Source organism: Sminthopsis crassicaudata, chromosome 3 (assembly GCF_048593235.1).
Source record: "Sminthopsis crassicaudata isolate SCR6 chromosome 3, ASM4859323v1, whole genome shotgun sequence".
In the NCBI taxonomy this organism is placed as follows: Eukaryota; Metazoa; Chordata; class Mammalia; order Dasyuromorphia; family Dasyuridae; genus Sminthopsis; species Sminthopsis crassicaudata.
Window position 1 is genome coordinate 176,790,998 of NC_133619.1, and position 16,710 is coordinate 176,807,707.

A 16,710-nucleotide genomic window follows, 5' to 3' on the forward strand; every position below is an offset into this window, starting at 1 on the left:
ACTCCTGAAAATAATCTGGATAAGGATAAGAAATCAGAATAAGAGATGATGACAAAAAATGGTTAAATAATTAGTCTATGTAATCATTATGGGAAGGCAAAAAAAAGATGACTATTCTGGTTAAAAATTGAATGTCACAATTGGACTTCAAAGCAAAGAATAAGCTGATGAGAAATAAGCTGATTATAGCTATGTCTCAGATGAATAAATGAGAAAAAAAACACAAGGTAAAGAATGAGTCCTAAAATGAGTTAGGTCAAATGGGAAGGGTAAGGGGAAATAAAATAATTCACTCCTTTCTTCTGGACTTTTTAGTACTGCAGCTGAGGATGTTATGATTATCAAGCTATACTACTGATTTGATATATGGAGCTTGCTGTACTTTAAAACTCTCAGATTTTTTTTTTTTCCAGAGGAACTTTCATCAAGACATAACTTCTCCTTCCTGTTTATATAAAGGTTGTTTTGTTTTGTTTTGTTTTTTTTCCTTCTCCAACTACAGATTTTTACATTTAGGCTATTCATGTAATTTTTTTGTTCAGTTGTTTGTCATGTCTGACTCTTCTCTTCTCTTCTCCATTTGGGGTTTTCTTGGCAAGGATATTGGAGTGGTTTGCTATTTTCTTTTGCAGTTCATTTTACAAATGAGAAACTGAGGTAAACAAGATTTGCCTTGGGTCATGTAGTTAGTGGATATAAGACCAGATTCCAACTCAGGATGATTCTTCTCCTGTGTCCCTCAAGACATTATTAGAAAGAATGTTTGTTACTATTTTATCCTACATACTATATTACTTGACCTCAGTTTAAAATATTTGCTCATCAATTGACAGGAACTTTTTCATTAGTTCCAGAAAAAAAAATTACATTACTATATAAAGTTATAGAAGACTGGTAACACAAAGCTTAGATCACCTTCAAAGATCACTCTTTGCTATTCCTTTCTTCCCCTGCAAGAGAACTATCCTTAAATGAATATTTTTATAAGCATGGGACAAATCTCACTTTGTGGGATTCCTTCCTTTCTCATTGAATATTCAAATGTGTAACATTTGGTTAAAATGGATATTTAAGATGGATGGGAAAGAAAAAAGAAGTCACAGAAGGGGTTAGTGACACTGGTTCACAAATAGGGGAAAGGGGCAGTTACCTGAATTTGTATTAGTATTAGTGACATCAGCTAAGGAAATTTATAAGATGATTATATGGATTTGAGTCTTTGGGGGTTTTTAGTAGAAAATGAAAAAAACATCTAATTTTTCTTATGGGTCATCTCTCAAGTTATCTGGTGGTGGGTGTCCAAAATGTGGAACCTTGAATTATCATTACATTTTATCACCCTTCAGAGATGTAATATAACATTGAAGGAAGAACTCTGAAGAAAATCCTGTTTTTCTGAGTATCCGTGAAAAGTTCTTTTCATTGCCAAAACTGTTTCCCAATGCAAACATCTTCCTTCTTTCTTGGATCTTAATCTCTAAACTTATTTGCAAATGACGTTATTTAGAGAATGTTTTCAGTGTTTTATGATGCCATATATTTTTACTTGTAACTTAGATACTCATGTTAAGGCAAATATCTTGATGATATGCTCAGATTTTTTTTTCCCCACAAGGAAGTCATAGGATCATAAATTTAGAGCTAAAGGGATCTTAGAGAGCTAACTCATCATTTGAAAGAAAAAGAAAGTGAGATTTCTTAAGGCAAAGCAACTTTCCCAAGGTCACACAGGTAGCTGAGTTGAGATTTGAACCTTTAACTCACAATGCAGGACACTTCAAATTAGGCATCATCTTGGACTAAACCATCATGAGTAAAATCCACTTTGTTTTGGGAGATTTGCAGAACACAATATATAGAAATCTATGTTTTTTTTGAAAGCCTTTTTTTTTTTTTTTTTTTTTAAGGGATGTATCTAGATAGCACAGAGAGAAAAAGTATTGACCTCTAATAAATTAGAGTTAAATTTGAAGTAATTAGATTAGAGTTAAATTTGAAGTAAAATGATTTGGTCTTCAATGTGTGCAACTTTCACCTGAGAGATCTATGTTGTCTATTTTTTAATTAAATTAATTAGACTAAGATGGAAATATTAATAGAATTTTATTTAAGCAAAATATAATGGCCTTATAGAGAGAATTGAATTGGAATAGAAAGGAATATATCTTTTCTTCAGTGGGCCATGATGCAAAATTTTTGGTATGTTGTCTCATTGTTATTTTTTTCCTGATGAAATTTACATAACCCAATAACACATTATTTATAAGAAATACAAGATGAAATGTAGGGTTGGCATAGAATTTGTTGAAATTTGTTTTCTCTTATTTTGGAACACTTGAAGAATTAATTAACTCTACCAAATGATTTGTCTTTCTAGTGAATTACCTGTATGCTCTTGCTGCTACTCATCTAACACTATATTCCAGACAAAATGAGGCAATAACTGTTTTCTAACCTTCTATCCTTATGTATCTGTACATGCTGTCCTCAATACTTGGAACATGTTTTCTGAATAACGTTGCCAATTAAAATTCTACTCTAAACTGCAAGGAGAAATTTGAGAGGCAACTTCCTTAAGTCTTCTACTTTAACTTAGAGCAATAATGTTAAAAAATGGTTTAGGTGATCTATTAATGTTATGTCTGGTACTGGATAAGTATCACACAGGTGACAAAGAAATGTACAAATGGAACACTATAAAATAAACATTTATTAATCAACAAACAAGCTTTTATTAAACACTCCTGGACTATGTGCTGAAAAAAAAAAAGTTTAAGTGACAATCCCTTCCCTCAATAAATTTTTATCTGATAATAGAAAAATACATCAGAATAAATAGTCTTAATTGATTAATTGATAAATATCATACAGTATTACAAAATCAAGTGTTGTGTGAGATATGTAAGGGAAGGTCCCTCTAACTAGGAGGATTTGAAATTATTTATTTATCCTGTACATGGTTTGCTTTGCATATATTTGTTTGCATGTTGTCTCCTCCCTTAGGTTGTAAGATGTAGCAATAGATTGAGTATGAAAGATAATGGTGAGTGAGGAGTCAAGGATAACAACTAGATTGCAAGCTTAAGTAACTGGAAGTTTGTTGTTCTAGACAGAAATAGGGAACTTTGAAAGGGGGGAGATTTGGGAAGAAAGATAATGAATTTAGTTTTTGACATACTGAGTTTAAGATGCCTATAAAAATACAGTTTGAGATATTGAATAGGCAGTTGAACATGTAAGTACAAAGGTAAGGAGAGAGATTTGCACAATATGGGTAGAACTGAGAATCATCAGCATAAAGCAGTCATTAATACTATGGGAGCTGATGAAATCATCAGTCAAAATACCAAAGAGGGAAAAAAATAGTACATTTATGGCCATTCTCCTAATTTTTCTTTTATTTCTCGAAAAAGATGTGTATTAGGGAGACTTTTACAACAATGTCTGTTTTTATTTATTATTATTATTTTTTTAATTTCTGAAAGTCTGATATGTCAGGCTGGTATGACTCTACCAATGTTCTATAATATGTAGGACTTAAATTAACAGAACTCACTGGTTTAGGTTATCCTTTACTTAGTTGTAGAATGTTGTGAATTTCAAGGAAGATTTTTAGTAGTAACTTTATCTCAAGTGGAAATTTACATTTGCACTGCTCTTAGGCATATTATCCCATTTGTAGTTTGGCATTATGGAAAGATCCTTAACACTGAATCAGGACCTCTATATTCAAATCTCTATTTTGCTGCTTACTATATGTATAACCTTGGGCTAATTACTTTTCTCTGTATTTCGTTTTCTCTTCATTAAAATGGAAATGATAATATTTGCACTATCTCCCTTATTATAAAATTAATATGAGAACAGTACTATGAAAAGTTCTAGAACTGAAAAAAATGTATTTGCTCTACTCAACCTTTGAAAAGGGAATGCCAAGAAGAACTTAATTTTTCATTTCTCCTTCTTAGTCATTTTTCAAAGAATGTGGAAGAATTTCTCTGGCATTATTAAAGATCCTATATTCTATGAGAAAAGGACCCAAGCAAAGAACTTAGTTCATTTATTGGTCCTTTGTCAGTGGAACTAGCGGGTATTAGGTTCCTTTGACACCTGCAAGAAACCCAAAACTTCCTAAACCGCTTCACTCAATGATGCCCTTACCAGGACTTAATCTGTGGTTTTAAAGGAATTATAGAGATGTTTACTACTTCTTGCTGGGGCTACAGTACACAGAAGTAGCTTTGAAAGAATAGAAAAGAAAGGGAGAAGGAAAAGCAGTTCCAAAAAATGTAATGAATTAAGCCTTAACAATACACTAGTGGTGTCAAACTCAGAAACAACTTGACTAAACCAATAAGAATCCCTGTAGCCACATATTGATTTATTTTTTATTTATTTTTTATTTGTTTTGTCAACTCTTTCCCAATTGAATTTTTTGGTGAGACTATTGGGATTGACTTGCCAAAGGTCACATAGCTAGTTAGCTAGTTAAATACCTGAAGCCACATTTAACCTTAGTTTTTCCTCCTGAGTCTAGGGCTGGTGCTCTATCCACCAAACCATTTAGCTACCCCTTCCAATTCCACTTTTATCTGGTTTGAATCTCTAGTCCAAAGTATTGAGGCAGCAATGTTGCCCATGCACAACACATTTGGCACGTCTACTATACATAATCTTCTATCACTCATAATGTGTGGTGGATACACCATTTTTTTTTGAAGGGAGAAAAGTACATTTTCTTTTCTCTTTTTTATTTAAAAAATAATATATATTTGGAATAAGAATTCACTGTTTGACAAAAACTCCTGGAAAAATTGGAAACTAGTATGGAAGAAATTAGGCATTGACCCATACCTAACACCCTATACCACGATAAGGTTGAAATGGGTTCATGATCTAGACACAAAGAATGATATTATAAACAAATTAGAAGAACATAGGATAGTTTACCTCTCAAACCTGTGGAGGAGGAAGGAATTTGTGACCAAAGAACTAGTGATCATTACTGATCACAAAATAGGTAATTTTGATTATATTAAGTTAAAAAATTTTTGTACAAGCAAAACTAATGCAGACAAGATTAGAAGGAAAGCAATAAACTGGGAAAATGGTTTTATATTCAAAGGTTTTGATAAAGGCCTCATTTCTAAAATATATAGAAAATTGACTCAAATTTATAAGAAATCAAGCCATTCTTCAACTGATAAATGGTCAAAGGATATGAACAGATAATTTTCAGATGAAGAAATTGAAACTATTTATAATTATATGAAAAGATGCTCCAAACATTATTGATCAGAGAAATGCAAATTAAGACAACTCTGAGATACCACTACACATTTCTCAGATTGGTTAAAATGACAGGAAAAGATAATGATGAATGTTGGAGGGGATGTGGGAAGACTGGGACACTGATACATTGTTGGTGGAACTATGAATGGATCTAATCATCCTGGAGAGCAATTTGAAACTATGCTCAAAAAGTTATCAAACTGTGCATACCCTTTGACCCAACAATGTTTCTACTGGGCTTATATCCCAAAAAGATCTTAAAGGACGGAAAGGGACCCACATGTTCAAAAATGTTTGTGGCAGCCCTTTTTGTAGTGGCAAGAAACTGGAAACTGAGTGGATGCCCATCAATTGGAAAATAGATGAATAAATTGTGGTATACGAATGTTATAGAATATTATTGTTCTGTAAGAAACGAACAATAGGATGATTTCAGACAGGCCTGGAGAGACTTACATGAACTGATGCTAAGTGAAATGAGCAGAAGCAGGAGCTATATACTATATAATGATCAACTCTAATGGACATGGCTCTCTTCAACAATGAGATGGTTCCAATTGTTTGGTGATGAAGAGAGCTATCTATACCCAGAAAGAGGAATGTGGGAAATGAGTATGGACTACAAATAGCATTTTTATTCTTTCTGTTGTTGTTTGAGTACATTTTGTTTTCTTTCTCAGGCTTTTTTTTTCTTTTGTAATCCAATTTTTCTTGTGCAGCAATATAACTGTATAAATATGTATACATATATTGGATTTAACATATATTTTAATATATTTAACATGTATTGGACTAACAGCCATGTAGGGGAGGGTGTGGGGGGAAGGAGGGGAATATTTGGAACAGAAGGTTTTGCAAGGGTCAATGTTGAAAAATTACCCATGCATATGTTTTGTAAATAAAAAGCTTTAATAAAATTTTAAAAAAGGAATTAGAGTCAATAATGAGAAAACAGAAACAACTCTCTTTGCAGATGATATGATAGTATATTTAAAATATCTTAGAGAATCAACTAAAAATTATCAGAAACAATTAACTATAGCAAAGTTTCAGGATACAAAATAAACACATAAATCATCACCATTTCTATATGTTACCAACAAAGTCTAACAGCAAGAGATCAAAAGAGAAATTCCATTTAAAATAACTGTAGATAATATAAAATATTTGGGAGTCTACCTGCCAAGACAAAGTCAGAATCTATATGAACACAATTACAAAACACTTTACACACAAATAAAATCAGATCTAAATAATTAGAAGAATAACAAGTACTCTTGGGTAGACTGAGCTAATATAAAAACAACAATTCTACCTAAATTAATCTACTTATTCAGTGCCATAGCAATCAAACTGTCAAGAAATACTTTACTGAGCTAGAAAAAATAATCAAAAAGCTCATCTGTAAGAACAAAAGGCCAAGAATTTCTAGGGAATTAATGAAAAATGCAAATGAAAGTTGCCTAGCTGAACTAGATATAAAACTAGATTATAAAGCAGTGATCATCAAAACTATTTGGTATTGGCTAAGAAATGGAGTAGTTGATCAGTGAAATAGATTAGGTTTACAAGACACAATAGTCAATGATTATAATAATCATTAACTTTTGACTATAATTTGCATAGTATAAGCAAATTGGAACAACAAAGGAGAGTCTGCCTCTCAGATCTATAGAGAAGAAAGGAATTTGTCACCAAAGAAGAACTAGAGTACATTATGAAATTATATTAAGTTAAAAAGCTTTTGTACAAAGCCAATGCAGACAAGATTAGAAGGGAAATAGAAAACTAGGGAAATTTTTTTTACATCCAATGGTTCTGATAAATGTATCATTTCCAAAATATATAGTGAATTGACTGAAATTTATAAAAATACAAGCCATTGTTCAATTGATAAATATCAAAGCATATAAACAGGCAATTTTCAGATAAAGAAATTAAAATCATTTCTAGTTCTTATGAAAAAATGCTCTAAATTACTAGTGATCAGAGAAATGCAAATTAAGACAATTCTAGGTACCACTATACATCACTCAGCTTGGCTAAGATGGGAGGAAAATATACTGACAAATGTTGGAGCGGATGTGAGAAAACTGATACATATACTTTGTTGAAGTTGTGAACTGATCCAACCCTTCTGGAGAGCAATATGGAATTATGCCGAAAGAGTAATCAAACTACATACTCTTTGATCCAGCAGAGTCGTTACTGAGCCTGTATCCCAAAGAGATAATAAAAAAGGACCTATCGTGCAAAAATGTTTATAGTAGTCCTTTGTGTAGTAGCAAGGAACTGGCAACTGAGTGGACAACCATTAGTTGGATAAGGTTAAATAAATTATGGCATATGAATGTACTGGAATATTATGTTTCTATAAGAAATGACCTGCAGAATGATTTCAGAAAGGCCTGGAGAGATTTACATGAACTGATGCTAAAGGAAGTGAGTAGAATCAAGAGAATATTGTACATAGCAACAAGATTATGCAATGATCAATTCTGATGGAAGTGGCTCTTTTCAACAATGAGGTGATTCAAACCAATTCCAATAGACTTGTGATAGAGAGAGCCATTTGCACCACGAATCAGGACTGTGGGGACTGAATGTAGATCACAACATAGTATTTTTACCTTTTTTGTTCTTTTTTTGCTTACTTTTTTTTCCCTTTTTGATCTGATTTTTCTAGTGCAACATGTTAATTGTGGAAATATGAATAGGAGAATTGCACATATTTAACATGTATTGGATTACTTGCTGTCTAAGGGAGGGATGGGGGCAAAAGAGGGAGAAAAAATTTAGAAAACAATGTTTTGTAGGGTGAATGTTGAAAACTATCTTTGTATATATTTTGAAAATAAAAAGCTATTATTTATAAAAAAAAAGAATTGTTTTGGTTCAAATGAGACAACAAATAGAAGGCACTTTGAAAATGAGAAAACATTAGATACATGTCAGTTACTATTTTGAAATTTTTAAAATTTATATTTCTCTGATCAACTTCTTATGAAGTTATTGGTAATTTGTATTATTTTTTCAATTAAATTCAATAAGCAAGGCTAATTAGGGAGCTTCTAAGATTTCAGCAAAAGAAACTGAGTAAACTAGTAAATTAAAAATTTGAATCCAACAATATGTAGCTTTCATTTCATTTTGGAATTCTACAAAAATGAGATGCACACATAAACATAAAATAACAGTCAGGAATAAAATTCATTATATACAAAAGAAGGGATAGTAGATAGTAATCACGATTTCAGATAAAGTTAAAGCTAAAATAGATAATCAAAAGAGAAAAATAGGAAAGCTGTACTATGTGTCAGAATTATTCAATATTGTTTTAGACCATTTAAAATAGAATAAAATATCTGAGTATACCTGCCAAAACAGACACAGTAACAGTATGAATATAAATATAAAACACTTTATATACAAATAAGTTAGATCTAAATATTGGAAGTAATATATATTGTTCATGGGTAGTAAAGCTAATATGATAGCAAATTTGAAATTTTACCTAACCAATCTATTTATGTAATGCCAACACAATTAAATTATTTTTTAAAGTCTCACTGAATAAATAATAAATAAATAATAACAAAGTTTTTTTAAACTTAAAAAATGTGTAGTATTTATTGTATAGATTTTCTTGACATGAACCTTTTGCTTTATATTGAGTCTTCTCATTATCTGCTGTGTACATGTAATTTTTTCCTTTTCTTGTTTTGCACTTAAGTTTAAAATAAATTTAAAAGCTTTAAAAAAAGAAACAATAATCAAAGAGATAAAGAGAAATCAAGGGAAAGCAAGCAAGGTCATAGAAACAAAGGAAAGAGATTATTGGGGCTATGGTGGTAACAGTGTGAAAAGCTGCATAGAAGTCAGGAAAATTATGGATTGAAAAATGACCATTGGATTTGGTATTTTTGGGGTTAATTGATATCCCTAAGAACAGAGTAATAAAGCAACAACAACAACAAATTGAGAGGACTTCAACAAGTGATAAGGAAACAGTCAGCAAGTATAGGTGATTTTTTTTCTAGAAATGGGCAGTAAAAGGGCAAAGAGATAAAGCATGGTATTTCAAGAGGATAGTGAAGTTTTAAGGATGCAGGAGGCCCAAGTATGTTGCTAGGCTGCAGGAAAGAAGTTTGTAAATAAGGAAATATTGAAAAAAAGAAATGAATGAATCACTCTTTCAAAAAAGATCAGAGGGAATGGGATCAAGGGCACAAGTTGATCTAAGCAAGAAACAAGGGCCATTTCTTTCTTAGACATTGTCACAAAGCAGGAGAAGATGGGCAAAGTTTAGAGGCATATTGAGCTGTGAAAAAGAGGGATGGTGGATTTCACAAGGATAGACTAATTTTCCTGGTAAAATTACTGAGGTCATATTCTGAGACACAAGAAGGTGGGGTTGCTTTGGGGACATTGAGAAGGTAAGTCCTAGAAACTTAGGAACAACCATTACAAGGAGAGTTATAATTAATCAGGAAAGAATAATTGATATAAGTAAATGTGATTTCTCTTCCTTTCAAAGTTGGGTCAATAGCTTAGGTCTTCTCAAGTCCTGTTTTATTTTAGAATAGTTCCTTTTTTTTCTCCTTTGGGCTAAAGGATATGAGCCTGAGAAAAACTGACAAAGTTTCTGTCTCCTATTTCTTACTTTCCCAGTCTCAGAGACATACCTGCTTTAGGATAGGAAGAAATTAATAGATCATCAGGTTTGGCTTGGAAGTCCCAGATTTTATTCCAGTAGTCACAGGTGCTCTTCAGCAGAACAACTCCTCTCACTTGGGAAACTTCCTCTCGATGGATCAAATTCCAGTCTACTTCCATTGTTTTTTTTGCTCCTGGAGCAGCAAGGCAGAGAATTAGGAAAGGAAAATATACAAAATGAATTCAGGATTCACCTAGATTTATGTGAATTCTCAGATTGTGGAATCATGCAAATCTTTGCTTGTTTTGCCACCTAAGTAGTCTTGGCATTGGGAACTTGGAAGGAGAATGAAGATGACAGAAAGCCAAAAACCAAACAAGCAGGATCATTTGTTTTTTTGATGGACTCATGGCTAAAAGTTTTAAACCCTGGCATTGTTCTTCACTTGTCAAGTGTCAGTACCAGACTAATACCTATGGAAAAGTTGCTTCTTAGGTGACCAAGACCAAAGGTTTTAACTTCCTCTAAAATCAAGCAAATACAATGAATAATTCTCTGATTTCTTAATAAGCAGATGACTCTTACAGAGACTGGGGAAAATACTCTGATGAGGGTGATTTTTTTATGATTTTTTCGTTATATGATTTAAGAAAGAAGTAGGCAAGTCAAAAATTGGGTTCAAATATTATCTCAGACATTTACTATGTGACCCTGAGCAATTAATTTAACATTTCTGAATTTCAGTTTTCTCTTCTCTATAAAATTAATTGGATTAAATGGTCTGTAAGTTTGCTTCTAGCCTAAACCAAAAATAATGTGATTTTATGATTAGTAAGGGTTTCAGTCTCTGAAGTAATTCTAATAATTCTTGTCTTCTCTGTGCTCTGGTAAGATCTAGAGAACATTTTAGATAGGAGAATCTCTCTCTTTCTCTGTGTGTCTCTCTCTTTGTCTCTCTGTGTCTTTCTGTCTCTGTGTCTCTCTGTCTCTCTCTGTGTCTCTGTCTCTCTCTGTTTCTGTCTGTCTGTCTGTCTCTGTTTATGTTTCTCTCCTATGTAAAAAGTATTAAGCCAGGGGAAAAAAAAAGTAAGACATGACATCTGGCAGCAGCAAATGTTTTCCTTAACTCAGTGAAGTGGATTGTGGAAGCATTTCCTCCCTTTTAAGTTGCTCAAAGAATTATGGGTATAGTGAGTAAAGTCTTCATAAAGGGGATAGACTTGTGAATTCACTACTACAAGGAACTCTTTGGTGAGAAAACCACCTATACCAATGCAGTGTGGCACTTTCCCTATCACTCACTATTAGAGAATTGTCTAACACACTGAGTAATGAAGTGTTTTCCCAGGGTCCCACAACCAGTATGTCAGAAATGGGACTTGAAGGTCTCCATAAAGTTATAGTCATTTCAGTCATGTCTGATTGTGACTTCATTTGGTATTTTCTTGGAAAAGATACTGGAGTGGTTTGCCCTTTCCTTCTCCAGCTCATTTAAAGATGAGGAAATTGAGTCAAAGAGGGTAAACTGACTTGCTCTATATCACACAGCCAATAAGTATCTGAAGTTGAATTTGAACTCAGAAGATGAGTCTTCCTTACTCTAGGTTTGGCAGTCTATCTACCGAGCCACCCAATTGCTCCCTCAGAATGTAAAGTTTTCAGAAATTTGTAGCTGATAGATTTTTGTGAGAGTCAGGGAAACAATAGGATAGAAAAGTTGCAGTCATAATTCTCACTTTTATTTTCTTAAGCCAAAGCAAAGGTGTAGTAAAGATATCATTGTAATTAAAAAAAATAAAAATAAACCAATCATTTGGAGACTATTGCTGCTGTAATGATATTGGTTGTTATTTATATTTAGCAGAGGATAGCTTGGGAATGGAATGAACCTTAATGTCAACTATTTCTTTGTAAAGGGATGAAACTCTGAATAGGTGCACTGGAATCAGACAATCGAGCACTTAAGGCTAATTGCCTATTGGACAATACTCTATTAGCATATACTTGGAAAATGGCCCTTCTCACTATTCTGTGCTGGCTGGATCTTTTGATGTATACAGATAATTGTAGGAAGGATTAGGGGGTGGAGAAAGATAAGCCAGAGTCATTTTGGAGGAGGACAAGGAGAAGGGAGGTCCATTGGTGGAGAGTGTGAGCAATCCCCTTCACTTCTCCCCCTAAAGACCAAAGACTTTTGCTTATCCTGACTCTGGCTGATCCTGAGGTTAAGAGGGAACTAACTTGGACTTCACATTTCTTGAAAATGATTTCCTGTGATTTTTCTTGAATATTTCTACTGCTCTTTGTCTTCATACATTGTAGGTGGCTCCATAATGCATAGAGTGCTGGCCCTAGAGTTAGGAAGACTGATTCCTGAGTTAAAAACTGGTCTCAGACACTTAATAGCTATGTAACTCTGGAAAAATCATTTAAATCTTTTTTGCCTCAGTTTTCTTATCTGTAAAATGAGCTGGAGATGGAAATGGCAAATCACCTTAGTTTCTTATGGAGGCCTTCAAATCCTATTTCTGACACTCTAGTATGTGTGTCAAAAAAAAATCCAACTGAGGTCATGTAGAGTTGGACATAACTAAAACCCAACTGAATAACAATAGCAACAACCATAATTATATCTGGCTTGATAAATATATTTATACCACATTCTTTCTTCTTGTTCCTTTTTATTTTCATTGCCATTTAAAGCCAGTTTTTACTTGATTTCCACTATCAAGCTTCAGGATTAGACCAATTTATGTCCCCCCTCCCTACTTTCTTATTTCTATCAACTCACCTCTTGATTTCCTTTCTTCAGTTAGCAACTCTTTTGTAAAAGATGCAGGCCTTCCTCCTTTCCTTGGAACAAAATAATATTTCTTTAATGGTTCCTTCTCTATTACTCCTGCATTCCCCCAGAATTGTAGCTCTAAAGTTTATGGGGAAATACGTTGGTATTGGAAGAGAAAGGAGTAAAATAAGGAAGGAAGAATAGATAACTATATCTTAATAGTTGCTCTTTAATAAACATGCCAAGAACTCATCTTTGTTTCTCATTTCCTTTTCTCCTCCATATACATACACTGATTTATGCTTTTTGTTTCTAGAACTATCCCCAATCAATTTGGTTACACAATTTTCCTTCAGAATAAGTTATCCAGAAATGTTCCCTTTTCCTTAATGAAAAAAGCAGAAGGAAAGGGAATCTTCAAGTCTTTTTGTTTCCTTTGTCCCCCTTCAGATAGCATCTGATCTCCTGGATCTATTTCCTCCCCCCAAGCGCGCCAGCGGGCGCACACACACACACACACACACACACACACACACACACACACACACACACACACACATCTGATTAAACTATTTAAATTGCACCTATCCAGGACTAGACAGAATTTACATTTCAGAGGGACATCCAGCCTGATTCTCTTCATAATTATCACCTCTTTCACCTTAGGTCCCCTTGAAGGGCAAGCTAACCAGCATAACTAAGCAGTCTGAGTGGACATTTCACCATACTAATAGTACAATGACAAAGTAAGTCATAAAGCTGTAGAACTTTAGATCAGGAAGTCATTTAGCTCAACATTCCACACCATCTACATTTGCATCTACAACTGTAAAGCTACAGGTCACTACCAGGAAGTGAGATCATTTGGCAAAGGTCTCATTAAAAACAGCCAATAGAAAAGTTGGAGTGTAAACCCTTAGTTATTTGTACTTCTTTTTTATTTGTTTCAATTGACGTATTTAATAATGGTAACAAACACAGAAATCATTCTACATGTACATATACTGTTTCCAGATTATTTTACAATGTTCCTTTACAAAATAAAACTAATGATAAATAATATCTTCTTGTTAGCTATTTAATAAAGCATATACTCCTTAGCTTAGCATTAAATCCCTTACTGTCTGAATCAGTGATCCAAGACAAGTACAAAAGTCTCACAAAGGAAGATGCTATTCACATACAACTAAGGAACTGATGGGCTTTGAGTGCAGATCAAAACATACTTTTTTCACTTACTGTATTTTTCAATGTTTTTTTCTCCTTTTGATCTATTTCTTTCACAATCGTGACTAATATGGATATATATTCCACATATATAATCTACATAAAATAGTCTACCATTTTAGGAAGAGGGGAAGGGGAAGAGGTGGGAGAAAAATTTGTAATTCAAAATGTTACAAAACTTCTTATAAAAATGAATACCAAAAATTGTCTTGACATGTAATTGTGAAAAATACTATAAATAATAAAGTATGTGTTTGGAATATTATGAATTTAATAAAGAAAACTTAAATTGTAAAGTAATGGAGGGAAAGTACTATATACATTACTTATAATGTAGGAAGGTGAACATCAGTTGTGAGGCTTAGAAATTGATAAGAGGTAAAGGGGACAACAATAAAAAATATATTTTCAGAGATGTCTATATAAATACAGAAAATATTGGTAAGAAGTAAATATCTAATTCCACAGGTAAGGAAATATTTTAACATTCAATTTAAATTCCAAATTTTCTCCCTCTTACAATTATCTACCCCCTCCCTAAGACAGTAAGTAATTTGATATCAGTTATATATGTACAATCATGTAAAGAAGATTCCATCAACTGTTTATCTGGAAGTAGGCAGTATTTTTTTTTTTTTATCATGAGTGCTTTGGAATTGTTTTGGATCACTGTATTGTTAAGAATAGTTAAAGTCATTCATAGTTGATTACAGTACCATATTGCTATTTCTTTCAGTCAGTATCAGGTTAGATAGAAGTTATTTCTTTCTAGAAGTTCTGTGTAGGAAAGTGACCTAGGTTAATGCAGAGGCAAAGGATAGTCACTTATCTCTGAGTAGCAGAGAAGTAGCATGAGATGATGCAAAGAATTGTGGAATTAAAGACAAAAAAGCTAGACATTTGTAGCTGTGTGACTTTAGGCAAGTCAACATTTCTGAGACTCATCCGTAAAATGAGGGTAATAGTTGTATCTACCTCACAGGGGACAAGTTATAGTTATTTATTTATACATTTAGTCACAAGAATAGAATTAGGTAATTTATGTAAAGCAATTTGCAAATCCTAAAAAATTATTATTATTATCATGCAGATCAGAATATTAGACAGTATGGATATTAGAATATGAGATGCAGTGGATAGAGCACTGGACTTAGAATTAAGAAGATCTGAATTAAAATCTGGCCTCAGATACTGGTTATGTGACCTTGCAGTTTCCTCAGCTGTAAAATGGTAATAATAACACCACCAACCTCCCAGAGGTATTGTAAGTATTAAATGATATAATATTTAGAAAGTGCTTAGCACAGTATCTGGTGCTATATAAATAGATGCTAGCTATTATAATTATTACCATTTTAGCATCAGGAGAACTACAAACAGACAGTAGAAACTTAAGGTTACAAATGGCAGCTGGAATATGATAAAGGTCCAGCAAGTGATGAAGACTCCTCAGAGTAAATTTGGATGGGGAGGGGGGGGCTTACTGGGACTGTGCACCAATCATATGAATTTTGAAAGTGAAAGAGAAAGCCTAAGAAGGACACAAGGTTCCTTGTATAATGTTGCTGGAATGGTATCTCTTACTTTTCATCTTAAATGCCTCCCCATTCTTTAAAATGGTCTGAGCCCAGACCATAGAATAGGGGTCAAGGAGTTGGGGCGGGAGCCACAGTGTTGGGGCGTCCACACACCCGGGAATCTTTTGTGAGGCTCTTAGGCTATTCTGTTCTGATTGCAAGCTACAGAGCCCTGGAAGAATAAGACCTGGCACCAGAAGTCAATGAGAAAAATCAGTCCCAGAGCAAACTAAAGCATCCCCCCTTTGCCTTAACAGCAAACAATAACAAGGATAAAGAGTAGAATTTATTAGAAAAAAAGTAAGGTTTGTAATCATTGATCTCTAAGTAAAACTTGAAGATTCAAGCAAGAAAAAACAACATTATATGTCAGTCATGTTAATAATGTTCTAGGTGCATGTGTATAGATGTGTAAATGTATATATGTTTGGGTACACATATAGTGAATGAATGGATGTATGTATCTATGTGAGTTTGAATAAATGTATGTATGTTTGTATATGTATGTATAATTGTATATATAAATATATCTATGCTTAAATGTAGCCTGACTTAGGGAATGGGGAAGAGGGGGGTAAGGAAAGGAGGGAGAAAGCATAAAGTAAAAAATGCATAGCAGAGAACTAGAGAATGATCTATAAAGAAGCAAAGTTTTCTTTGGACAATAAATTTCCATATATATATATGATAGAAGAGATTTTATATATATATATATATGTGTGTGTGTGTGTATATATATATATATTTTGAAATGGAAATTTTGAATTTTGAATTTTTCCTGATGTTCTGCTAGGCATATGACAGTGGTTTGTTTTTGTTTTTTCCTTTTCTGTCTTTCTTTTTCTATTTTGTTTTTTTCTTATTTTGCATTTAGTTTTAAATAAATGAATATGTTTTTAAAAATAAAATTTAAAAAGTAGAATTGAACAAATGGAAAAAGGGCTACAAAAATACACTGAAGAAAATAATTTCCTAAAAATTAGAATAAAGCAAATGAAAGTTGTGACTTTATGAGAAATCAAGAAACAAGAAAATAAAATCAAAAGGATGAAAAAATAGAAGACAATGCAAACTATCTTATTGTTTAAAAAAAAAAAACCTCATCAGGAGAATTTAAAAATTATTGGAATAACAAAAGTCCATGATAAAAAAGAAAAGAGTCTAGAATGATC

At 32.9% G+C, this 16,710-nt stretch overlaps 1 protein-coding gene across 4 annotated transcripts in view; it reads right to left on the bottom strand.

Moving 5' to 3' along the window:
* The window catches only part of LOC141560852 (sulfotransferase 1C4-like), a 35,263-nt gene extending 21,789 nt beyond the window's left edge, over positions 1-13,474 (bottom strand). The window contains exons 1-3 of one of the 4 annotated variants that reach the window (XM_074299661.1): positions 13,344-13,474; positions 12,741-12,797; positions 9,978-10,142 (exon numbers count right to left, since the gene is read on the bottom strand). In XM_074299661.1, coding sequence (XP_074155762.1) covers positions 9,978-10,128 — 151 coding nt within the window. In that variant the 5' untranslated portion in view covers positions 10,129-10,142; positions 12,741-12,797; positions 13,344-13,474. Of the gene's footprint in view, positions 1-9,977; positions 10,143-12,740; positions 12,803-13,343 lie in introns of all 4 variants that reach the window. The other 3 variants (XM_074299660.1, XM_074299662.1, XM_074299663.1) reach the window with 3 other exon arrangements.
* Positions 13,475-16,710: the final 3,236 nt, after the last annotated feature.